Source organism: Dendrobates tinctorius, unplaced genomic scaffold (genome assembly GCF_039654945.1).
Source record: "Dendrobates tinctorius isolate UK_male_01 unplaced genomic scaffold, ASM3965494v1 ptg000323l, whole genome shotgun sequence".
Classification (NCBI taxonomy): Eukaryota; Metazoa; Chordata; class Amphibia; order Anura; family Dendrobatidae; genus Dendrobates; species Dendrobates tinctorius.
The window spans coordinates 861,571-887,477 of NW_027361990.1; the positions used below are offsets into that span (position 1 = coordinate 861,571).

The following is a 25,907-nucleotide window of genomic DNA, read 5'->3' on the forward strand; positions in this document are numbered from 1 at the left end:
GAGGTTTGGTGTTGTGTCCACGCTTGCAAGTGCATGCTGGTTAAATGTCTAAGCATGCAACTGGTATTCAAATTTTTCAGATTTTTCCCTCGGCTAAAGGTCTGCGCACTTCTTACAGATAACCTTGACCTGATCATGAGGATTTTGATCAAAAAAGTGCCACACTGCACTCTTCCTACTTTGGCAGACATTTTGCAGCCTAGCACGCTGTGATGTTTTGACCCTCTGGACAAGCTGTCCAGCAACTCTTTTGATTTTTGGAACCTGTCTTTGGAGTGCTCCGGGCCTGCCAGATAACAGCTGTTGCGATGTCGATGTCTGCTGTGGATGCTCCTCATCTGAGCTATTGGAAGCAGCACCCTCTTCCCCCAATGGATTCCAATCTGGGTCAACAACTGGGTCATCCATCACCTCCTCTTCAATGTCATGTGCACCTTCCTCTGTGTCACCGTGTATGGTGGTATAGTGTGCGGGAAGGGGCACCTGAGTCTCATCAGGGTCAGAATCTGGCTCTGTACACTGCGAGGACAATGTAGTGCTCTGAGTGAATGTACCAGCAGAATCATCCATCAGCGGCTGTGCATCAGTGCACTCCATGTCAGATTCATCTTGGCCTGGGTAATTCACCATTTCACTTGATAATCCAGGCATGGTATGTGAAAACAGCTCCATGGAGTAATCAGTAGTATGGCCTGCGTCATCCTTCAATCTTGGTTGGGGTGAAGGACACAAGGAAAGGTGTGGTTCATGAACATGAGCCTCCAATGACGACTCAGTGCTTTTACTTTTTACAACTGAAGAAGAGGAGGCGATAGAGCTGGAGGCTGAGTCAGCAATGTAAGACAAAACTTTTTCCTGATGCTCTGGCTTTAAAAGCGGTTTGCCAACTCCTAGAAAACTAAGCCTTCGAAGCCTTATGGAGCCAGACGATGACGCAGGCTCAACACCTCCTGCATTCGGTCCTATTTTGCTCTTGCCACTACCATCAGATCCACCACCAACACCATCATTACCAGCTGCCAACCCCCGCCCAATTCCACGGCCTCTTCCACCAGCCTTCCTCATTTTTGGTAAAAATGTTGACAAAATCCAACAAACTATATAGTAATGTAAAAGCTGTCTATAGGACAGGGGAGATTTTGAATTTCTTCTCACACTAGTGGACACTGGACACTTTTGGATTGTGTGAGGCCCAATGAATATCTGAGCGCTATGTGACAGGCTCGATGGCACTGCTGTGAGCAAAGTGACTAGAGGATAAGTGAGATTTTGAATTTCTTCTCACACTAGTGGACACTGGACACTTTTGGATTGTGTGAGGCCCAATGAATATCTGAGCGCTATGTGACAGGCTCGATGGCACTGCTGTGAGCAAAGTGACTAGATGATAAGTGAGATTTTGAATTTCTTCTCACACTAGTGGACACTGGACACTTTTGGATTGTGTGAGGCCCAATGAATATCTGAGCACTATGTGACAGGCTCGATGGCACTGCTGTGAGCAAAGTGACTAGAGGATAAGTGAGATTTTGAATTTCTTCTCACACTAGTGGACACTGGACACTTTTGGATTGTGTGAGGCCCAATGAATATCTGAGCGCTATGTGACAGGCTCGATGGCACTGCTGTGACCAAAGTGACTAGAGGATAAGTGAGATTTTGAATTTCTTCTCACACTAGTGGACACTGGACACTTTTGGATTGTGTGAGGCCCAATGAATATCTGAGCGCTATGTGACAGGCTCGATGGCACTGCTGTGACCAAAGTGACTAGAGCATAAGTGAGATTTTGAATTTCTTCTCACACCAGTGGACACTGGACACTTTTGGATTGTGTGAGGCCCAATGAATATCTGAGCGCTATGTGACAGGCTCGATGGCACTGCTGTGACCAAAGTGACTAGAGGATAAGTGAGATTTTGAATTTCTTCTCACACTAGTGGACACTGGACACTTTTGGATTGTGTGAGGCCCAATGAATATCTGAGCACTATGTGACTGGCTCGATGGCACTGCTGTGACCAAAGTGACTAGAGGATAAGTGAGATTTTGAATTTCTTCTCACACTAGTGGACACTGGACACTTTTGGATTGTGTGAGGCCCAATGAATATCTGAGCGCTATGTGACAGGCTCGATGGCACTGCTGTGACCAAAGTGACTAGAGGATAAGTGAGATTTTGAATTTCTTCTCACACTAGTGGACACTGGACACTTTTGGATTGTGTGAGGCCCAATGAATATCTGAGCGCTATGTGACAGGCTCGATGGCACTGCTGTGACCAAAGTGACTAGAGCATAAGTGAGATTTTGAATTTCTTCTCACACCAGTGGACACTGGACACTTTTGGATTGTGTGAGGCCCAATGAATATCTGAGCGCTATGTGACAGGCTCGATGGCACTGCTGTGACCAAAGTGACTAGAGGATAAGTGAGATTTTGAATTTCTTCTCACACTAGTGGACACTGGACACTTTTGGATTGTGTGAGGCCCAATGAATATCTGAGCGCTATGTGACTGGCTCGATGGCACTGCTGTGACCAAAGTGACTAGAGGATAAGTGAGATTTTGAATTTCTTCTCACACTAGTGGACACTGGACACTTTTGGATTGTGTGAGGCCCAATGAATATCTGAGCGCTATGTGACAGGCTCGATGGCACTGCTGTGACCAAAGTGACTAGAGGATAAGTGAGATTTTGAATTTCTTCTCACACTAGTGGACACTGGACACTTTTGGATTGTGTGAGGCCCAATGAATATCTGAGCGCTATGTGACAGGCTCGATGGCACAGCTGTGACAAAAGTGACTAGAGGATAAGGGAGATTGGATTGCTTTTAAAAAAGCAGTTTGCAGAGCAGTGGGTAAACAGCAATGCCAGCCTGTCAGGAAGCCTTAAAAGGCAGCCCAACAACCAACACCACTGATACACCACAATATAGCCTCCCCTTGCACTGCACACACAGTGACTGGTGTGTTGTGCAGGCCAAATCGCTAGCAGCAGAAGCAGTTTTTTTGTCTTCTTCCCTGCCTAACGCTCTCCCTACAGAATCAGCAGCAACCTCTCCCTATACTGAGATCGGCAGAAGTAAGATGGCTGTCGGCGTGCACGCCCTTTTATACCCCCTGTGACGCCCACCAAAGCAAGCCAATCACTTGCATGCCCTTCTGAAAGATGGTGGTGACCCGTGCCTATGTCATCACGTTGCCCACAGTGTCCGTGGATCCTGATTGGCTGAAAAAGAGCGCAAAACAAACTTTTGAAACGCGACTTTGGCGCGTAAGTCGCCGACCTCGTGGCCGACCTCATCCTAGGGTCGGGTTTCGTTTCATGAAACCTGACTTTGCGAAAAGTCGGCGACTTTTGAAATTTTTTGACCCGTTTCGCTCAACTCTACTGTTGATCTTTTGCTCTGTCTTCAGAATATACCTGAGTGCTGATATAGTCTTTTGAAGCCTAGCGACTTCAGGGCCTGTTTTTCCTATCAGTCGGTTGGCACATTTTGGATAGGGTTTTTGCGGATTGCAGACAGCGGCTTTCCTATCCTGTCCTATTTAGTTAAGCTTGGGCCCCATCATTTGCTCAACCTATCTTTCTATCTGTGTTAGTGTTTTCATCTTGCTTCACCGTCATTATATGTTGGGGGCTGCCTATTGCTTTGGGGTCTGCTCTGGGGCAGTTTAGTTTTTCCCCTTTCTGTCTTTAGGCTATGTAGTTCTCCGGCTGTGTTCTAGGGGTCTAGGGCACCGTAGGAACCCCCCACGGCTACTGCTAGTTGTTGTGGATAGGTTCAGAGGTCTGCAATCCGATAGCTGCCAACCTCTCTGGTTTTTCTGGACTTAGCTAGTATTTTGTTTTTTCCTCCTTCGGTGACTCATCATAACAGAATCACCAGCCATACTGCAGATCCTAGGGTACTCAATAGCAGGAGAGAATTGTAAAAAAAAAAAAAAAGAAGTGTGTCAGAATTTTTTTTTTTTTGTGTGCAGATTTTTTCCTCTATATTTCTGTGGCCGTAGGGGGAATTTTTCTCTCAATGGAGATGAAGCAATTGTCTGATCGTGTGGAGCAGCTCGCTGCTGAAGTGCGGGGAATTTCCGCCTATCTTGCTCATTCACATGCTGCTGAACCAAAGATTCATACTCCTGATGTGTTTTTTGGGGATCGGTCTAAATTCTTGAATTTCAAGAATAATTGTAAATTATTTTTTGCCTTGAAGCCTAACTCGTCGGGGAACTCCGTGCAGCAGGTTAAAATTGTCATCTCTTTGCTGCGCGGCGATCCCCAGGATTGGGCGTTTTCTTTGAAACCTGATGATCCTATTCTGAATAATGTGAACGCATTTTTTCAAGCTTTGGGGTTGTTGTATGATGAACCTAATGCTATTGATCAGGCTGAAAAGACCCTGTTGGCATTGAGCCAGGGTCAGGATTCTGCAGAGTTGTACTGTCAAAAATTCCGAAAGTGGGCGGTCCTTACTACCTGGAATGATTGTGCCTTGGCAGCCCTCTTTCGGAAGGGTTTGTCAGAAACTGTAAAAGATACTATAGTGGGATTTCCTGTTCCCTCTGGTCTTGACGATTCTATGTCATTAGCCATTCAGGTGGATCGGCGTTCACGTGAATGCAAAACTACATGAGAGATCTTGCCACCTGTTGAACAAATGTCTGAACCTATGCAATGTGATAGAGTTTTGTCTAGGGCGCAACGTCAGGAGTTCAGAAGGTGTAATAAGCTGTGTTTTTTTTGTGGAGATGCCTCGCATATTATTTCTGTCTGCCCTAAACGAGAGAAACGTTGTGCACACACGTTTTCTGTGGGTGGTGTTCAACCTAAGTTTCTTCTGGCAATTACTCTGATCTGCTCCCTGTCCACATTTTCCGCCAAGGCATTTGTGGATTCGGGAGCAGCTCTGAACCTGATGGACTTGGATTTTGCTAAACGTTGTGGATTTCCTATGACACCTCTGCGGACGCCTATCCCTTTGAGGGGTATTGATGCTACTCCTTTGACAAAGAATAAACCTCAGTTTTGGACCCAGGTGGTAATGCGGGTCGCCCCAGACCATCAAGAAAATTGCAGATTTTTGGTGTTGCATAATTTACATGATACCATTGTTCTGGGGTTTCCCTGGTTGCAAATCCATAATCCAGTTCTGGATTGGAAATCTTTGTCTGTGGTGAGTTGGGGTTGTCGGTGTGCCCTTAGTGATGCTCCTGTTTTCTCCACCTCTCCCCAGTCGCATGATGTTCCTGACTATTTGGCTGACTTTTATGATGTATTTAGTGAGAATGAGTCTGCGTCTTTGCCTCCTCATAGCAGTTATGACAATAATTGAGCTGAACCCGGGGTGTAAATTCCCCAAGGGTCAGCTTTTCAATTTATCTGTACCCGAGCACGAGGCTATGCGATCCTATATTAAGGAGTCATTGGAGAAGGGTCATATTAGACCATCCTCTTCACCCTTAGGTGCTGGGTTTTTTTTTCGTGGCTAAAAAGGATGGTTCATTAAGGCCTTGTATTGACTATCGTGCCCTCAATAAAATTACTGTTAAATATCAGTATCCATTACCCCTGATTTCTGATCTATTCTCCAGAGTTAAAGGTGCTTGCTGGTTTACCAAGCTTGACCTCAGTGGGGCGTATAATCTTATTCGCATTAAGCATGGGGATGAATGGAAGACGGCGTTTAATACTCCGGAGGGACATTTTGAGTACCTGATGATGCCTTTTGGGCTCACTAATGCCCCTTCTGTCTTCCAGTGCTTCATGAACGATATATTCCGAGACTTTGTGGATAAATTTTTGATTATCTATCTGGATGATATTTTGATCTTCTCCAAGAATTGGGACTCTCATGTGGAACATGTTCGGACTGTGTTCCGGATTTTGAGGGAGAATTCCCTGTATGTCAAGGGATCGAAATGCCTTTTTGGGGAAGAGAGGATTTCTTTTTTGGGATTTATTTTGTCTCCGTCAACTATTGAAATGGACCCGGCCAAGGTACAGGCCATTTATGATTGGGATCAGCCCACCTCTTTGAAGGCCCTCCAGAAGTTTTTGGGTTTTGCTAATTTTTATCGGAAATTTATAGCTAATTTTTCTGGTATTGCCAAGCCATTGACTGATTTGACTAGGAAGGGTGCTGATGTGCTGAATTGGTCTCCGGAGGCTGTTTCTTCCTTTCAAGAGCTGAAGCGAAGATTCACTTCTGCTCCGGTTTTGCGGCAACCTGATGTCTCACTCCCTTTTCAGGTGGAGGTGGACGCTTCTGAGATTGGTGCAGGAGCAGTGTTGTCCCAAAAAGATCCTGTGACATCTAAAATGAATCCTTGTGCTTTCTTTTCCTGAAAGTTCTCCCCATCCGAACGTAACTATGATGTGGGGAATCGGGAACTGTTGGCCATGAAATGGGCATTTGAGGAGTGGAGACATTGGTTGGAGGGAGCCAAAGACCAAGTCGTGGTCCTTACTGACCACAAGAATTTGATTTACCTGGAGTCGGCCAAGCGCTTGAATCCTAGACAGGCTAGGTGGGCCTTGTTTTTCACACGTTTTGATTTTGTGGTCTCTTTTCTTCCGGGCACTAAGAATGTCAAGGCAGACGCCCTCTCTAGGAGTTTCCTTGCTGATTCTCCTGTTGTGACTAAGCCTGCTACCATCTTAGGCGAGGGGGTAGTTCTTTCTGCCATCTCGCCTGATTTGAGACGTGCTCTGGAAGAGTTTCAGGAGGACAAACCTGAGCGTTGTCCCAGTGGAAAGTTGTATGTTCCTGACCAGTGGAGGAAGAGAGTGATGTCTGAAGTTCATTGCTCTGCATTGGCTGGTCATTCAGGTATTTTTGGTACTAGAGATCTGGTGAGTCGGTCTTTTTGGTGGCCCGCCTTGTCTCATGATGTCAGGAATTTTGTGCAGTCCTGTGGGACTTGCTCCCGGTTTAAACCTTGTTTTCGCTCAAGTGGCTTGTTGATGCCTTTGCCGGTGCCCAGGAGGCCATGGACCCATATTTCAATGGATTTCATCTCTGATATGCCTGTCTCTCAGAGAATGACTGTTATTTGGGTGATTTGTGATAGATTCTCTAAGATGGTCCATCTTGTACCACTCTCTAAGTTGCCATCTTCCTCTGAGTTGGTGCCCTTGTTTTTGCAACAGGTGGTTCGCTTGCACGGGATTCCTGAGAACATTGTATCTGACAGAGGAGTTCAGTTTGTGTCTAGATTTTGGAGGACTTTCTGTTCCAAGCTGGGAATTCAGTTGTCCTTCTCCTCTGCGTTTCACCCTCAGACCAAGGGGCAGATGGAGAGAACAAACCAGACTTTGGAGTCGTATTTGAGATGTTTTATTTCTGCCGATCAGGATGATTGGGTTTCATTTTTGCCCTTGGCCGAATTTGCTTTAAATAATAGAGCTAGTTCTGCCACTTTGATGTCACTTTTTTTTTTGTAACTTTGGTTTTCACCCTCGATTTTCTTCAGGGCAGGTGGAGCCTTCTGCCTGCCCAGGTGTTGACACTGTGGTGGAGAGAATGCACCAGATCTGGGACCAAGTAGTGGATAAGTTGTCTCTCTCCCAGGAAAAGGCCCAGCGGTTTTCCAACCGGCATAGGACCGTTGCTCCCCAGTTTAAGGTGGGTGATATGGTTTGGTTGTCATCAAAAAATATCGCGATGAAGGTGGCTTCTCCTAAGTTTAAGCCTAGATTTATTGGACCTTACAAGATTTGGGAGATTATTAATCTGGTATCTTTTTGGTTGGCTCTTCCTGTCACATTTAAAATTCATAATGTGTTTCATAAGTCCTTGTTGAAGAGGTTTGTTGAAACAGTAGTTCCTGTGGTGGCACCTCCTGACCCTGTATTGGTTGAAGGTAACATGGAATATGAGGTAGAGAAGATACTGGATTCCCGTCTGGCTAGACGGAGACTCCAGTATTTGGTTAAGTGGAAGGGTTATGGTCAGGAGGATAATTCCTGCGTCTTTGCCTCTGATATTCATGCCGAAAGATTGGTGCGTGCCTTTCATCGGGCTCACCCGGATCGCCCTGGTGGCATGGATGAGGGTTCGGTGACCCCTCCTCAAGGGGGAGGTACTGTTGTGAGTTCATTTTTCCCTTCACCGTTGATGTCTGATGAACTCCCTCCTCTGGTGAAGGAAGGTAGTGAGGCTGATTACCAAACACCTTGGCAGCTAGATGATGACTGGGTGGCTGGAATTGGTGGCTGGAATTGAGGACTGGATATAAGGCAGTCGACGCCCTTCTGCCTTGCTGGTGATCCTGCTGGATTCTTGGAGACCAGTCTGATTCCTACGTCTCAAAGCTAAGTTTTTCTGCTCTGCTTTGTACTCTTCAGTTTTGTTTTTGTTTTGCCTCGTTTTTTGGGAGTTCTGCCATCCCCGGCCGGGGGTGAGCTGAATTCCATTTTTGTCTCTGATCTGTTGATCTTTTGCTCTGTCTTCAGAATATACCTGAGTGCTGATATAGTCTTTTGAAGCCTAGCGACTTCAGGGCCTGTTTTTCCTATCAGTCGGTTGGCACATTTTGGATAGGGTTTTTGCGGATTGCAGACAGCGGCTTTCCTATCCTGTCCTATTTAGTTAAGCTTGGGCCCCATCATTTGCTCAACCTATCTTTCTATCTGTGTTAGTGTTTTCATCTTGCTTCACCGTCATTATATGTTGGGGGCTGCCTATTGCTTTGGGGTCTGCTCTGGGGCAGTTTAGTTTTTCCCCTTTCTGTCTTTAGGCTATGTAGTTCTCCGGCTGTGTTCGAGGGGTCTAGGGCACCGTAGGAACCCCCCACGGCTACTGCTAGTTGTTGTGGATAGGTTCAGGGGTTTGCAATCCGATAGCTGCCAACCTCTCTGGTTTTTCTGGACTTAGCTAGTATTTTGTTTTTTCCTCCTTCGGTGACTCATCATAACACTCTGGCTCAGAAGTCTGAGCAGGGAATTCACAACACTTGGGCCTCACTACCATCAAGTGTACCACGAAGTTAAGGAAAGTCAGGGCACCCTTAGCCTGAGAGGCAGTTCAGGGGCCCTGGTTCCTTCCCCCTGTTTACCTGCTACTGCCCTGTGACATAATTACTTCACGTGATCTAGAGTCTATGCTTCTCTTAATACATCGTAAAACTGTAATTGCCTTTTTTGCTGCTGCATCACACTGTTGACTCATGTGCAGTCTGTGATCTATTAGTATACCCAAGTCTTTTTCACACTTGCTGTTGCTTAGTCCTATTCCTCACGTTGTATAGATGTAATTTTCATTTTTCTTGCCCAAATGTAGAATCTTGCATTTCTCCTTGTTAAATATCATTCTATTAGTTGCTGCCCATTGTTCAAGCTTATCTAATCCTTCTGAATCCATTCTCTGTCTTCTCTAGTGTTAGCTATCCCTCCTAGCTTTGCATCATTTTCAAATTTGATTAGTTTACCTTGATTAGTTAGCCTATTAAAGCATCTATTAAACCTACACGAAGAGGGAAGTTAATGCCAAATATATAAAAGTCTTTATTAACATAAATATACAGAACAAATCACATAGATAAAGGAAGAGGAATACATACTAAAAAAATGTAAATGTTAAGAAGCAAGAAACAAAATGCGTGTTGGGGCTTTGTGCTGCATTCCCAGGTTGTATACCTTATCCTGCCTTTATATATCATTTTGCTGCTTTTTTCTATTTACATATACTTAGAAGGATTTTTCTTATCATTGCCAACTATTTAACGACACTTGTTGGATTAATTTTTGCACTATGCTTTATACTTGTTATTTGGTCTAACAAGACATACAGTATGTACCTTATTTGCACTATTTTGCACTTTAACCGCTTAACGACCGCTGATACGCCTTTAAACGGTGGCAGTTAAGGGTACTTAATCCTCAGCGCCGCTTTTTAATGGCGCTCAGAAATAAGTGTATAGCTCCCCCCAGCATCAGAAAATCTCTGGGGTCTCAGCTACCAGGGGGAGACCCTGGAGAACATGATTGGGGTCGGTTTTATACCGTTCCCTGTCACGTGATCGCTGTTATTCAGTGAATATCGGCAATCACAAAAAAACAGTCCGGTTTTCCATTTATTTCTCTATCCTCAGATATGATATAGCATATAAGAGGAGAGAGAAATGGGGTCCCCTGAGCACCCCCGGTACCTCCGCCACACCCAGATCTTCCTGCTCCGTCCCCATCACTCCAAATCATCTTCGTGGAAGAAAATGGCAGGCGCATGCACAGTGCACCTGCTGAGAACTGCCGGCCAGTACCCATCAACAATAGGAGATTTTTCCTATTGGTTCAGTTTGATCACTGTGATAGACCTTATCATAGTGATAAAAATAAAAAAGTAAATCAAACCCCCTTTTGTCACCCCCTTAGTAATAAAATAAAGCAATTGTAATTTTTTCCATTCTTTACTGTAAGTGTTAAGGTTGGGGTTAGTCCTGTGGTTAGACCTGGGATTAGGGTTGTGTTGGGGTTAGTGTTGTGTTATGGTTAGGGGTGTGTTGGGGTTATGGTTGTGGTTAGGGGTGTGTTAGGGTTGGGTTTAGGGCTGTGTTAGGGTTGGAGTTAGAATTGGGGGGGTTTCCACTGTTTAGGCACGTCAGGGGGTCTCCAAATGAGACATGGTGTCCGCCATTGATTCCAGCCAGTTTTGCATTCAAAAAGTCACACGGTGCTCCCTCCCGAGCCCTGCCATGCGCCCAAACAGGGGATTTCCCCCACATAAGGGGTATTCGTGTACTCAGGAGAAATTATACAAGTTTTGAGGTCCATTTTCTCCTGATACCCTTGTGAAAATAAAAAGGCTTGGGTGTAAAGTAAATTTTTTGTGAAAAAGTTACTTTTTCCCTTTCACATTGCTTTTGTTCTCGTGAAGCACCTGAAGGTTTAATAAACTTCTTGAATGTGGTTTTGAGCACCTTGAGGGGTGCAACTTTTAGAATGTTGTCAATTTTGGGTATTTTCACAGTTGTCCCCCGCACTGTATGAAGTCCATGCCAACAGCATCCACCGTACCAGCATGCTGGACATAAAGTAGACATAATGTAGATACTTCAGTTAAAAGGAACCTGTCAGCAGGATTGTGCACAGTAACCTACACATAGGTTAGGTGAGCGCTGTTATACTAATTATAATGATACCTGGTGATCAAATCCGTCTTGTGGTTGTTGTTTAATCTTTATTTTCAGTTTTGACTTAATGATATGCTCGTGCTTCAGGGCGGCCTGTGGGGGTCTTCATGTGGTGATCTGATTTGCTATTCATAACGCAGACTGCTGACAGGTGACTGATCCCTCACTGACCGGCCTTCTAGTTACCATAATGAATATTATATATACATAGGGAAAAAAAAACCTTTTGCAGTCAGGCTCTGGCCTTGTCACCGGCACTGCAGCATAATCGCTTGTGTACTGTGTTTATAGTTAATGTGGTTGAGGTTATCCTGATATTAAAAAAAAAATCCATTTGAAAATGGCACCCACTGCGCCTGCACAGTAGCAGCTATCGGTGTATATAGAGATGATCCAATAGCTACTACTGTGCAGGCTGCGCCATCTTGCTAGAGAAGAAAAAAAACATTTCCTCCTCCAAGATGGCGCTGACTTGACATAGGTTACTGTGCACAATCCTACAGACAAGTTCCCTTTAAGGCATCTATGAGACATGCATAATTGGCTGAAGCTAGACAGCCAATAGGAAGTCACAATTCAATATACATTGTTTAGATTGTCCTAAAGTTCAGCTTAAATGAATCTGTTAGCACAGAATGCTGTTCAACCCAACTACAGGCACTTGGTGTATCCTTGACATGGCTAAACATGTAAGTGCATCTTTCTCCTTGGTTATTTTTCCGATATCTCCACCCTACCCTCTTGTTTGGAAGGGGCACTTAAATGTTGGGCACATTGTAGTACACCGAGTGCCTTTGGTTGGCTTGAACAGTCATTCTCTGCTGACCGAGCCCCTATAAAGACTAGGTTGCATTTACCAACAAATAGTGACAGCAACAATGCCCTGTTCTGGCTCTACCTCCAACTCCCTCAGGCCCACATTATGCCTTACTGCAATAGCTACCTTTGCCCCGTCCTTCAGACTGACTTCTCCATGTGCCGTCACTTTCATACAGACTTCTCCCTGTTTCCCGACTTTCATACAGATTTCTCCCTGTTCCCCGACTTTCATACAGACTTCTCCCTGTTCCCCGACTTTCATACAGACTTCTCCCTGTTCCCCAACTTTCATTCAGACTTCTCCCTGTTCTCCGACTTTCATACAGACTTCTTCTTGTTCCCCGACTTTCATACAGATTTCTCACTGTTCCCCAACTTTCATTCAGACTTCTCCCTGTTCTCCGACTTTCATACAGCCTTCTCCCTGTTACCCGACTTTCATACAGACTTCTCCCTGTTCCCCAACTTTCATTCAGACTTCTCCCTGTTCTCCGACTTTCATACAGACTTCTTCTTGTTCCCCGACTTTCATACAGATTTCTCACTGTTCCCCAACTTTCATTCAGACTTCTCCCTGTTCTCCGACTTTCATACAGACTTCTCCCTGTTACCCGACTTTCATACAGACTTCTCTCTGTTCCCTGACTTTCATACAAACTTCTCACAGACTTTTCTCTCTGCTCCGCCTTTCACACAGACTTTTCTCTGTGCCCCGCCTTTCACACATACTTTTCCCTGTGCCCCGCCTTTCACACAGACTTTTCCCTGTGCCCCGCCTTTCACACAGACTTTTCTCTGCTCCCCGCCTTTCACACAGACTTTTTCCTGTGCCTTTCACACAGACACCTCCCTTCACACAGCACACATTATGGTATCATCTCACTCCCATATTGGTGCCTCTAATGCCGAGTAATCTTTAGCCCTCAAAGATAAAGTACAAGCTGCTTTCAACTTGACCTGTCAAAAAATTAGGCTCTCCACCAAAATGAGTAGAGGATGGCAGATGTGGAGGTGTTTCCCAAGAAGAATGTTCTTGATAAGAGAGTCGAACCAGTGTTTGCAGGAGTTTGAGACAGTGCGTCCATAAGATTTGAGCGGTCATGCGCAGCCTGGACAACATTTATTGGTTCATAGCAAGTTGGCTAACCAGTCCAGATAAGTCCTCTGTATCCAGCAGGAATGGTCTTGACGATTCTGCTCCTTTGGAATCAGAGCTTGGTTCTCAGAATCACTAGGAACCCCAGTGATCAATAAGTTATTCCCTATCTACAGGCAAAAACCCCTTTGTCTTAAAGTTTCCCTGTACAATATTTTTCCTCATCCTGCATTTTACTATCTGGCGGAAACTGCTCCTCAGACGTCTTGCTCTGCCCCTGCATAACATCTGCATCCCGGTAATACTGATAATACTCTACATACAAAGGTTGACTGTCATAAATGTTTCACTCAGTCATTATCAATGTGATTGGATCTTGTTTAGATTTTACTTCAATAATCTACATCCACATTTAATGAAATATGCACACAGTAATAAAATGAGACTTAAATCTACAAGGATAGAATCATGTCCAATCTCACGCAGTCCGGCTCATTATATAGGACTTTGTATTTTGTTCAGGTCTGCAGAGAATTATAAAGCATTTAGGGAAAAATATACAGCCTAAAAGTCCAGCATTAGAGGTCAGGATGGCAAATATCTCCACGGCCACCATGTATTTGCCTCTAGTGCTGAGATAAGCCGGGATCATGGCTATCCAGACACTGCAGAACACCAGCATGCTGAAGGTGATGTACTTGGCTTCATTAAAACTGTCCGGTAATGTCCGGGCTAAGAAAGCTGTAATAAAGCTAACAGCAGCCAGAATCCCCATATAACCCAGGACAGAGTAGAACCAGAGATCAGAGCCTTCATTACACTGAACTATGATCTTCTCAGTATAAGAGTGTGTGTCCAGCTCCTGGAAGGGGGGACAGAGGGTCACCCAACTCATACAGAGGACCCCCTGGATGGAGGAGCAGATCAGGAGCACACAATTCGGAAGTTTTACTCCAGTCCATCTTCTCCACACACTTCCAGGCTTGGTGGCTTTGAACGCAATGTAAACCATTATGGTCTTTGCCAACAACGAAGAGATGGATATTGAGAGTAGTAGTCCAATACAGATCTGACGTAACATGCAGGTACCATCAACAGGACGACCAAGGAACAAGAAGACACAGAGGAAGCTGAGCATGATGGAGACCAGGAGAATAAAGCTCAGGTTCTTGTTGTTTGCTCTCACGATTGGAGTGTCTTGATATCTAACAAAAATCCCCAATATTATTGCAGTCACTGTAAGAAGTAAAATGGATCCCGATAGAGCAGTCAGTGATATCCCATGATCAGAGTAAGAGAGAAATTCTACCAGTTTGGGGACACACTGGGTCTTGTTCTCATTAGACCACTCATGGTCAGGACATCTCCTGCAGTTTTCATTGTCTATAGGAAAGAAAACAAGAAATATCACAAAATATGACTGAATTTGTGACCAAGGCTCAGGTGTAGATAGAAGTAGTACCTACCAGAGGTGTTTGATATTTCTCCTTCAGAACAAGGAATACAGCCATAGCAGCAAAAATAGATTGAATTTCCTGGGACTTTTCTATTTCCTGGTAGACAACTTTTTGTACATTGGGACTTTGGTTTCTAAATTCAAGAGACACAGTTTTTCCTTATTATAAAATGAATCATATATAAAGCCTATGCATTGCCGAGATGATATATTACCTCATTGTTACTGGTTTTCCACTGAATTAAATGGTCGTTGATGGAGAAGGTTGGCAGATTGAGGTTATCTAAAATTATAGGTGAAATGTGTCCAACAATGCTCGAGTGCAAAGTTTGATTGACTATAATGTGGTTATGGATCTGGTAATCGTCTAAGAGTTCTCCATGCTCTGTGAAAACCCTTCCACCAAAAAGATTCAAATGCTTCAAGGTATGCAATATCTATGGATTAAAATAAAAAAAAATATAGCCACACATTAGAAATATAACCAGCAGCAATCATGGAAAGCATGACCTATATACACATATATAGATATGTTCTTCCTCTTCGTTCCTCATCTCCCAAGATGAATGGTGCAAGATGAGCAGCTTTGAACAAGACATAATTTTTTGATACTGTAAGGCTATGTGCCCACGTTGCAGAAATGCTGCGGAAATGTCCACAGCATTTCTGCAACTCCCTGCCGTGGGTAAAATGCATGTGGAATTTGCATGCGGTTTCCTGCAAAACACAAGCGTTTTTAGCTTGCAGAATGCTTGCGCTTTCTAAGCGATTTGAGGCATCGCTTGGAAAGGTGATTGACAGTTTGGTCACACACAAGCATAGTGCTTGACAAGTGTGACCACCTTTTTACTATTGATGCTGCCTATGCGGCATCAATAGTAAAAGACAGAATGTATAAAATAAAAAAAAATATTAAAAATATGGTTATTCTCACCTTCCGACGGCCCCCGATGTCCTCAGCGACACTGCCGGCAAGCTCCGTTCCCAGGGATGCATTGCGAGAATCACCCCAGATGACGTCATGCACGCTAGAGCGCAACGTCATCTCAGGTGATTCGCGCAATGCATCCCTGGGACCGGAAGATACTGATAGCGTTGCTTAAGGTGGGAAGGACTTCGGGGGCCGCCAGATGGTAAGTATATCCCTATTTTTTATTTTCTATTTTTTACAGGAATATGGTACCCAGGGCATGGAGGAGAGTCTCCTCTCCTCCAGACCCTGGGTATCATCCGCACATGAAGCGCACACTTTACGCGTGGTGGGCAAAGTGAGCGTTTCAATGCAATCCTATGGCAGCGGAATCGCCGCGATTCCGCAGGAATAATGAACATTCTGCGGATTTTACCGCTATGCGATTCCGCAGCTGTAAAATCCGCAGCATGGGCACAGCAACTGCGGAATCCCATAGGATCAGCCTACTCAGGTCAAATTGCACAACAACTTTTGGGGTCCAATTTCTCCTGTTACCCTTGGGAAAATAAAAAATTGGGGGCAAAAATATCATTTGTGTTGAAATAAATATGATTTTTTTATTTTTATGGCTCTACGTTATTAACTTCTGTGAAGCAGAAAATACAAAAAATTGGACCTGAAGTAATTTTTTGGGGAAAAAAAGTTAAATGTTCATTTTTTTTAAACATTCAAAAAATTACTGTGAAGCATCTGCAGGGTTCATAAACTTCTTGAATGTGGTTTTGAGCACCTTGAGGGGTGCAGTTTTTAGAATGGTGTCACTTTTGGGTATTTTCTATCATATAGACCCCACAAAGTGACTTCAAATGTGATGTGGTCCCTAAAAATAAAATGATGTTGTGAAAATGAGAAATCGCTCGTCAACTTTTAACCCTTATAACTTCCTAACAAAAAAAAAATTTTGGTTCCCAAATTGTGCTGATGTAAAGTAAACATGTGGCAAACGTTATTAAGTTTTTTTGTGTGCCGTATCTCTGTGATTTAAGGGCATGAAAATTCAAAGTTGCAAAATTGCGAAATTTTCAAATTTTTCACCAAATTTCCGTTTTTTTCACAAATAAACGCAAGTTATATGAAGGAAATTTTACCACTAACATGAAGTACAATATGTCACGAGAAAACAGTGTCAGAGTCACCAGGATCCATGGAAACATTCCAGAGTTATTACCTCATAAAGGGACAGTGGTCAGAATTGTAAAAATTGGCCCGGGAAATAACGTGCAAACCACCCTTGGGGGTAAGGGGGTTAATTGTCTGTTTTCTTCATATTGAAACCCGCAGTATTGGGCACAAACGTTTCCGTTTTCAAAGTCCATAGCACAGCACGTTCTGATGTCCGCTGTTCGCTCACCCTGAGCTATCCCTTTCCTCTCTGGCATCTCTGATTCCTGGGATACTCCATCCGGCTCTGCAGCTTCCATGAGCCCCGTCCCAACTCCCTTATCCGATTCCCCGTCAGACTTCCTCTCCTAGGAAGATACTGAGTGTGCTTCTCAGTGTCTCAGTTGGACTGTAGGCCCCGGACGTCCCAGTAGTGCATTCAAGTACTGTTGTGACCAGGGCTGGTTTTGCGCAAAGTGGGGCCCCGGGCAAAAGGTTTAACGTTGGATCTCAAATGCTAACATATTGCACCAACACACACAAACATTTAGGTTGCAGTTACATGCGCTGAGTTCTGGCCGTTAAACGGACGCGATTGACATTATTCAAATCGTTCGGCGCTTCTTTCCCAACCTAGTTACACAGGTTGGTGAAGAATGATGGGCACAGAACGATCACTAGTAGATCAACCTGTCCCTGTACAGTTTCATGAAGTCAGCAGCACTTTTGCAGTTTACATCGGGTGATGTGCTGCCGAGAACAAGTTTACATCTGATGTGCTGCCGAGAATAAGAATTTCTGTTCTGCCATAAACGATCCATTTCACACAATGAATGAGCAGCATTTTACTTGTTCATTGGGCGATTGCCGACATGTTCACACCTATAAACTTTCATCTGCGCTGCCGGGATTTATAAATGTGGATACTACATACACACCAGTTTGGACATAGATATTGATCAGGCTTTGGTAGACCTTCGTGCTAATTGTTCGGCTGAACAATTGAAGGCATATGAGGAGACTCTTGAGAAATCTGTTGATGCAGTTGTGAAGAAAATTAATGAGACACAGGTCTCTAAATTTAATAGGGACTTAAAAGACTATCAAACTAAATCCGTATATCAATGGAAAAATTATACTACAAATCCTCCGTCTATGCACCGCAGTGTGTCCAACACCTCTGTGTCATCACTCAGTGCACAGTCTGATGTCTCCGCTTCTTCCATAGTTACTCGGTCATTTGTTAACTATGAGAGGATGAGGAATGCTAATTTCCACCCCTATAAAAGAAAGAAAAACCGTTCACCTGGAGGCTACAATAGAGACAATAAGGTAATTAACCTTAGTAACCATATTCTTATACAAGCTGACTGTGCACTTTTGTATAAAGTCCTGTCTTTTTCACCAGTTTCGATAGGTTCACGGCCATTAAAGAACTGCACATTTTTGCCAGATCTCTGCTCTTCAAGCGTTTCTTCTTTGATGATAATTTGAATAGAGTATTCCCCACAGAGAAAGAACGATCAGCCCTGAGGATATTAGAGGATCTGTCTGACGAGCACCTGACACCTGAGGGAGGTAAGATACCTCCGTCTATAAGGATATGGAGTGCCCCTCGGGGCCTGGGGGTACTCGGTACTGGGCCCGTCGACTTCAATGGGGGATGGTGTCACGGCGGCGGCGACCCAGTCCGTGGCCCAGAGGCATCCAGTAATTAAAATAGGGGAAAGTTGTGTGGTATTTATGTGGTAAAAAAAAAGAAAATAAAGTTATTAGATGGTGAAATACGTGACGCCACCTGTGGTATTTTAGTCATAGGTGACCAGCGCTGCGGTGTTGCTTCTCTGGGATGGATGTTGGGCGCAGCTTTGATGTTGTAGCCCTCCACAGGGTAGGGCTGTAGTCCCAGGGCAAAGATGTTAAATAAATAGTAAAAATGGCTGTGAACGTTGGGGTGCAGAGAAATGAGAGAACGACACAGAGAGGTTCAGTTTCTTTACCTTTTACTGGTAACAGGTTGCAGTCCGGAGTACCACATACAGGTGATGGAATGAGTCCGGCTCGCCTGGAGGCATTCAGGGGATCCACCTTGCCAGGTGGGGATTTAGGACCTTTATTTCTGCGCTATGTGTGTGGGTCTCCGCTGTATATAACTATGCTGCGACCCTCTATTCGTGATGGTTTCACTAACCTGTACAGCTGTCAGCGTGAGCCTATTCCACGGGTACCGTCCTTTTCACCATCGGCCCTGGGCTCCTTATCCGCTGCTGTGCCCTCAGGTGATTAATGTGCACAGGAATTTACAATCCCCTGTACTTTCAGATTCGGTTATCAAGGCGTACAGTTCCTGTCAGCCTAGGACTCTGATGTCCCTTTTCTCTTTATTAGCGCTTCACTCAGGGGTCTGCTATATGCAGTATTTTAGCTTCCCTAGAGTCTCTTAGTCTCTGCTCTTGTCCTTTCCCTCTTCACAGATCAGCTCCCTGTCTTCATCTGACAGGATCTTCCAGAAAGATCTCTTTATATGCAAATAAAGTCCGTGGAGCCTCATTTAAGAGTCTCAAACACGGGACTAGCCAGGTCTTCCTCCAGGGAAGGACCCAGCCAATGGGTGGCTCCTTTCGGAAACCACCATTACCACCATATTAAGTGGCCCTTTAAGTCAATATCCAGCTCTTTACGTGTTTACAGATATGACAAGGGAAATACCAAGGCCAGGTATCCATCCACAGACAGCTGTTTCTGGGTGTTGCCCTTCATCAGTGTGGAGTAGGATTCTAGCTAGGTCGGACCAATGCCTAGTAGACCAACATCACGAAACAATCACTGACCTCAGGGAGACCAGTCAACGAAAACACTGCAGCAGCCGGCAAAGGCGCTCAATCAGTGAAATCCTAGGTGCAATGCTCGCTGGGAAATACGAATATGCAAATAAAGTCCGTGGAGCCTCATTTTAGAGTCTCAAACACGGAACTAGCCAGATCTTCCTCCAGGGAAGGACCCAGCCAAGGAGTGGCTCCTTTCGGAAACCACCATTACCACCATATTAAGTGGCCCTTTAAGTCAATATCCAGCTCTTTACGAGTTTACAGATATGACAAGGGAAATACCAAGATCTCTTTACCTCACGTCCTCACGTTGTAATTGTCATTTCTCCTCGTAGCTTACAGCTGTTTCGTTTCCATGACAACCCCCTCAGCTTATTTCTAGCTCACTCACCAACCCCCTCTGCTGGCCAGAATTTATAAGGCATCTCCCTTTTCTGACCTGCAGCAGGAAATTGTGATTAAATCTATGCTGCCTGGCATGGGGGTCCCTTTCTGCCTCCAAGCATGACATTACCCATTAGAGGGAGGTAATGTCACTGTGACAACCAGACTCTGGGGTGTCACAGATACGCTCCAAGAAGTTCCCCCCTCTTTCGAGCTGTAGTGCCATTGATCTTTTTGTTAAAGTGGTGAGTAATGAGTTTCTGAAGGTACCTCAGTACATTCAGAGAGACAACTTGACTGGGGAGGAGAGGAGGCGTTTGACCCATTTAAAGAGTCTCCCTGATGTTGTGATTAAACAGGCAGACAAGGGGGGAATATTGTTCTATGGCCCAAACAGCTTTATGAAAAAGAATCCATGCGTCAACTCTCCAACATTACGTGTTATAAGAGATTGACTTACAACCCCTTGTCTGCCTTTTGTGTGCAACTCAGGGATATTCTGACAAGAGCAATGGAAGCTAGTATCATTTCAAAAGAGCTCCTGACTTTGATTGTAGTTGAACCAACTATTCCTACATTCTATCTCCTCCCCAAGTATTAAGTATTCCCTCTTCAAGCTCAGTATTTGTTTATTGAAATTGTATTGTCTATTGAAATGTCCATGTATCACACCAGCATGTGCTTTAAACTGTATATAAATAAGGTTTCTTCAAATATTTTGTTATATATGCCTGATGAAGGAACATAAGCAGTCCCGAAAGCTTGCCTTGTAATGTCATTTACTACTATTTGTTAGCCATTAAAAGGTATCATACCCACAAGATTCCTATTTTGTTTCTCTCACTGAGAGCACTTTATATATATCTCCTCCCCAAGACACATAAGAACATACATACTCCACCAGGCAGACCTATAGTTTCGGAGCGGGGGAGCTATTTGGAGTGTGTAAACAAATGGCTGGATTCCTTGCTCCAACCACTTGTGGAGGTAATGCCCTCTTACCTTAAGGACACGAATCAGCTGTTGCATAAGACAGATGGCCTCACTTTGGATGGGGATACTGTTTTAGTCACCATGGACGTTGAATCGTTATATACTAGTATTCGCCATGGTGATGGCCTACGTGCCACGGAATTTTTTCTATCAATTTCCAATATATCCCCAGGTTTGAGGGCTGTCATCCTGGAAGTCTTGGAGTTTACCCTGAAGCATAATTTTTTTCTTTTCAGGGGGTCCTTTTTTCTGCAGCTCCAGGGAACAGCCATGGGAGCGGCCTTCGCGCCCTCCTATGCTTACCTGTTCCTGGGGCTGTGGGAAAGGGCCCTCCTGATGTCGGATCATTTGTCATCTATGGAGCGCGTCCTCTTGTGGATGCGCTACATAGATGACATTCTTTTGATCTGGCAGGGTGACATTAAGTTGTTAGAGGAGTTCATTGTGCACTTGAATGATAATGACCGGAATATTTGCCTTACCGCCACTTTTGACAAAGACAGGGTTGAGTTTTTGGATGTCTCTCTCAGTAGGGGTAGCGAGGGAATGGTCCAAACAACTATTTTTCGTAAACCAACGGCCACCAATATGCTTCTACATGCATCCTCCTCACACCCAACACGGTCTGTACCAGTTGGCCAGTTCCTGCGTCTCCGACGCATCTGCTCAACCGATGAAGAATTTGAGTTTCAGGCTATGGATTTGAGGAACCGTTTTTCAGAGAGGGGATATAGCAACCGTTCTATTAAATGGGCTTATCTTCGAGTTAAGCACAGTAAGAGGAATTCCCTCCTGTATAAATCTGGTGATGAACAATACAAACCTGATATAGTGAGATTTATCACTAATTTTAATTCCTGGTTGGAGCACACGCGTCACTTCTGGTCCACGTCACGGGCACTTCTGGTCCGGCGACATTTAAACCCACGGGTTTAATACAATTCACGCCCCCTGGAGAAGGAGTACATCTCCGAAACGCGCTTCGGGGTGACGCGCTGACCGCCCGGCCATCCGAGTTTTCGTCTCCTGAGGTACTGTTCACTTCTATGTGAGTGGGCGTTCTTATATGCTATTTCTTGGGGTGGGCATTTTGCCCTTTCACATGTGATGCCTCATTACTAAGCTTTATTTTTGAAGCCATGTTGAGGTCTGCCAATTGGCGACATTTGGATTTAATTGTAAACCGGCATCTACATGTATCAACAGCATGTTGTTCTTTAAGTCCCCTACTTCACCGGAGAGTATATCAGGATGTGTATATTTCTAGTAAGGCTGAGTTCACACGTGGCGTTTTTTTCGCGTTTCCGCGGCGGTTTTAACCGCGCGATTTTGACGCGAAAACGCGAAAAATAAGCATCCCATGCATTCCTATGGGATTCCGCAATGCTGTGCTAATGCTGCGGTTTTTACCGCGGCGGAATCGCTTCGCGGTAAAAAACGCAGCATGCTCATTAGTTTGCGGAATCGCGGCGATCCCGCACCCATAGGAATGCATTGTTCCGCTTCCTTCCCGCATGTGGCTGTGCACAACATGCGGAAAGTAAGCAGAACAATTGCGGATGGTACCCACGGTCCGGAGGATAGGAGACTGTCCTCCGGGCTTTGGGTACCATATCCCTATAAAAAATAGAATTATAAAATAAAAAATATTGTTATTCTCACCCTCCGACGTCCTGCGCAGCATTCTCGCTTCTCTCCACGCTCCGGTCCCAGTAATCCTTTGCGAAAATGCCCGCGATGGCGTCCGATCTCGCGGGATCGCGAAGTCTCGACGTCATCGCGAATTACCGTGAGACGTCGCGATCCCGCGAGAACGGACGTCATCGCGGGCATTTTCGCAAAGGATTACTGGGAACGGATGCGCGGGACGTCGGAAGGTAAGAATAACAGTATTTTTTATTTTTTTTTTACATTCTATCTTTTACTATTGATGCCGCATAGGCGGCCTCAGTAGTAAAAAGTTGGTCACACTTGTCAAACACTATGTTTGATGAGTGTGACCAACCTGTCAATCAGTTCTCCAAGCGATGCTACAGATCGCTTGGAAAACTCTAGCATTTTGCAAGCTAAATACGCTTGCAAAATGCTAGTTTTTCCGCGGGAAAATCACGGGAATTTAAAATGCGATTTTCCCGCGGACTGGAATTCCGGAATTCTTGCTGTAATTTCCGCGAGAGTTCCAGTACGTGTGCACTTAGCCTCAATGATAGTATTTTGATCTTGAATATTAATACATTACAATATATTTTTGGCCAGGGTTAGGTCACGTGTCCTCTAGCACTGCTGCACCTTGCTTGTCTTTTTGCACATGTTCCCCATTTTCCCGTCTCTGTTTATATTCCCTAAGAAAATAATTACTTTTTGTCATTTTTGAATCTATTGGTCGTATTTATGTGGTTTCCACACCCCCGCTTTATGTGTTATAGCGACTGATCCTTCAATTGTCCAGAATCATCAGCATTTACTGTATTCATTGCAATATACAGGATGCTGTTTTATACCATTGATTGTATGTTACACACACACATATGTACAGGTGCTTCTCACAAAATTTGAATATCATCAAAAAAACACTTGAAATACTTCAATCTGTTTATAATGACTTTATAATATGCGTTTCACTTTATTTGTATTGAAGAACTGAATTAAGTTGAACTTTTTGATGATATTTACATTTTGTGAGAAGCACCTGTATATACGCATAGCACACAAATGTATACACAGAGTGCATACATAGAGACATATAAACCTATATCGATCTCTGGAGTATAATGCCCAACATTCAGACTCAAACAAGTAATATTAATGAAAAAATGTATACAATTTTTATTGAAACATGTACATAAGAAGATCAACTGTATTAAAAATACAACAATATGATCAGGTAGCAGAGATGACACAAAAAGGAGGACAGATAACAGCGTCAGTAAAATATAACGCCTTGGTCCACAAAGCGACCAAAAAACCCCTTAGCACAATGTTGAACTCATTAAAAGATTTTTATGTGACAGTTCCCTCAGTCTAAACCCTAATGATGGAATACAAGACAACATGCAATCATGTGGATACTGTGCAAACCACAAAAATATGTGTGGCAAGGGTTAAAGTGCTTAGTGCAAAGGAATAAAGAAGGTGCTTTGGTAACCACGTTTACCCATGTGGGGCGTACATCAGCTGTATGTCAGGTCCCTAGCCCCAACGCACGTTTCGCGCTGGGCTTCGTCAGGGGGCTTGTCAAGAGTTCGATATAGGTTTATATGATTGTTATGGGAGTTGTCCTATTCCATGGTATCTGGACAATTCTTTTCTTTAAGAAAATGAATTCATGTTCTTAAAATATGCTGGATTGTGTTAAATACATAGAGACATGCTGCATACACAGAACACATACAGACAGATATAGTACATATGAGAGATAAATCAAGAAAAAAGGGCAGCACTACCAAAATAATATGGTAGGCGCAAAACCTATTCAGCAGTATCAAAACAGCCAAATTAACAAAAGGGAAAAAAAATAGGCAGCACGCAAATTAAATGTGAAAACAGTGGATACTTTACTGATCCTCAGGTGGCGACGTTTCAACGGTGACCCGTCTTTGTCAAGGCTTGACAAAGACGGGTCACCGTTGAAACGTCGCCACCTGAGGATCAGTAAAGTATCCACTGTTTTCACATACATATGAGAGATAGATAGTAGACGTGAGAGCCATACTGTAACAGAGTCACTGGTAAAGTTCTGTAGGGGAGATATGTGTCACTTCGCTTAATGGCGTCAGTGATATAAAGCCAGAGTATTTTCCTCCAGCACTCTAAAGTTTTGTGAGGCTTAAGCTAAAGTTGCATAAATGGACTCGTTTTCTGTGGACCTAGAGCGGGTGGGAGAATGTTTACCTTATCTCCACCTGCAGAGCCAGCATTCCCGTGTGCCACCAGGACCTGTGTGATGTCACAGTCATGTGATCAGTCACCTGGGTGAGGAGTCAAGTGGTCTGGGCTTAAATGGCTGAACTCCAGGCGCAGTCTGGGTTGTTTAATGCCTGGAGAGGAGGACTCCAGGGCAGTGTTTGTACACTTGATGCCTGTTAAAGGACATTGCTAACCCTAAGTGAGCTGACCCCCACTGATGCAAGGACTGCACATAGTGCTACCATTTTGTTTTGCACAGAGGGCCTTGTTTATTTTGTGCTTAAAACTTGGTTTATGCATCCTTAAAGACCCAGTGTTCCTGTGACTACCTCCGTGTGAAGCCGAGAGAGTGGATCTACCACAATACGTAGATAGATATGAGAGGTTGATAGACTTGAAATACATTGATAGACAGAAATATAGATAGAAGAGGTAGATTATAGAAATTAGATGCATAGATAATAATAATAATAATAATAATAATAATAATAATCTTTATTTTTATATAGCGCTAACATATTCCGCAGCGCTTTACAGTTTTGCACACATTTTCATCACTGTCCCCGATGGGGCTCACAATCTAAATTCCCTATCAGTATGTCTTTGGAGTGTGGGAGGAAACCGGAGAACCCGGAGGAAACCCACGCAAACACGGGGAGAACATACAAACTCCTTGCAGAAGGTGTCATTGGTGGGATTCGAACCCAGGACCCCAGCGCTGCAAGGCTGCAGCGCTAACCACTGAGCCACCGTGCTGCCCTGATACATATGACAGGTAGACAGATATGAGATATATACTGTAGATAGACAGATACAGTGGCTTGTGAAAGTATTCGCCCTCTTGGCATTTTTTGGATTTTGCTACCTCAACCTGGAATTTCACTGGTATTTTTTAATTTCACTGGTATTTTTGAGGTTCTGAATTAGTTTGTTTAAAGAACATGCCGACAACTGTGAACATTGGGTTTTCATAGAATCGTAGAATGTTAGAGTTGAAAGGGACTTCCAGGGTCATCGTATCCAACCACCTGTTCAGTGCAAGAGTCACTGAATCATCTCTAACAGATGTCTGTCCAGCCTCAGTTTGAAGGCTTCCATTGAAGGAAAACTCACCACCTCTTGTGGCTGCCTGTTCCACTCATTGATCAGCCTCACTGTCAAAAAGGTTTTTCTAATATCTAATCTATATCTTCTACATTGCTGTTTCATTCCAT

At 44.1% G+C, this 25,907-nt stretch overlaps 1 protein-coding gene across 1 annotated transcript; it reads right to left on the minus strand.

Annotated features, from left to right (window-relative positions):
- Positions 1–13,530: 13,530 nt before the first annotated feature.
- Positions 13,531–15,553, minus strand: LOC141074083 (vomeronasal type-2 receptor 26-like). Its single transcript, XM_073561599.1, has 4 exons — positions 15,443–15,553; positions 14,724–14,945; positions 14,519–14,642; positions 13,531–14,435 (listed from the first exon to the last, which is right to left on the minus strand). The coding sequence occupies exons 1-4, from the start codon at positions 15,551–15,553 to the stop codon at positions 13,531–13,533; spliced, it is 1,362 nt and encodes a 453-aa protein (XP_073417700.1).
- Positions 15,554–25,907: the final 10,354 nt, after the last annotated feature.

Excerpts from the sequence above, each read along its gene's own strand:
- LOC141074083 (XM_073561599.1), bottom strand. The coding sequence starts at position 15,553 with ATGACGTTGCGCTCTAGCGTGCATGACGTCATCTGGGGTGATTCTCGC. Across the intron at positions 14,946-15,442 it reads ACATCGGGGGCCGTCGGAAG|ATATTGCATACCTTGAAGCA; the intron begins GTGAGAATAACC and ends TTTAATCCATAG. Across the intron at positions 14,643-14,723 it reads GGAAAACCAGTAACAATGAG|AAACCAAAGTCCCAATGTAC; the intron begins GTAATATATCAT and ends TCTTGAATTTAG.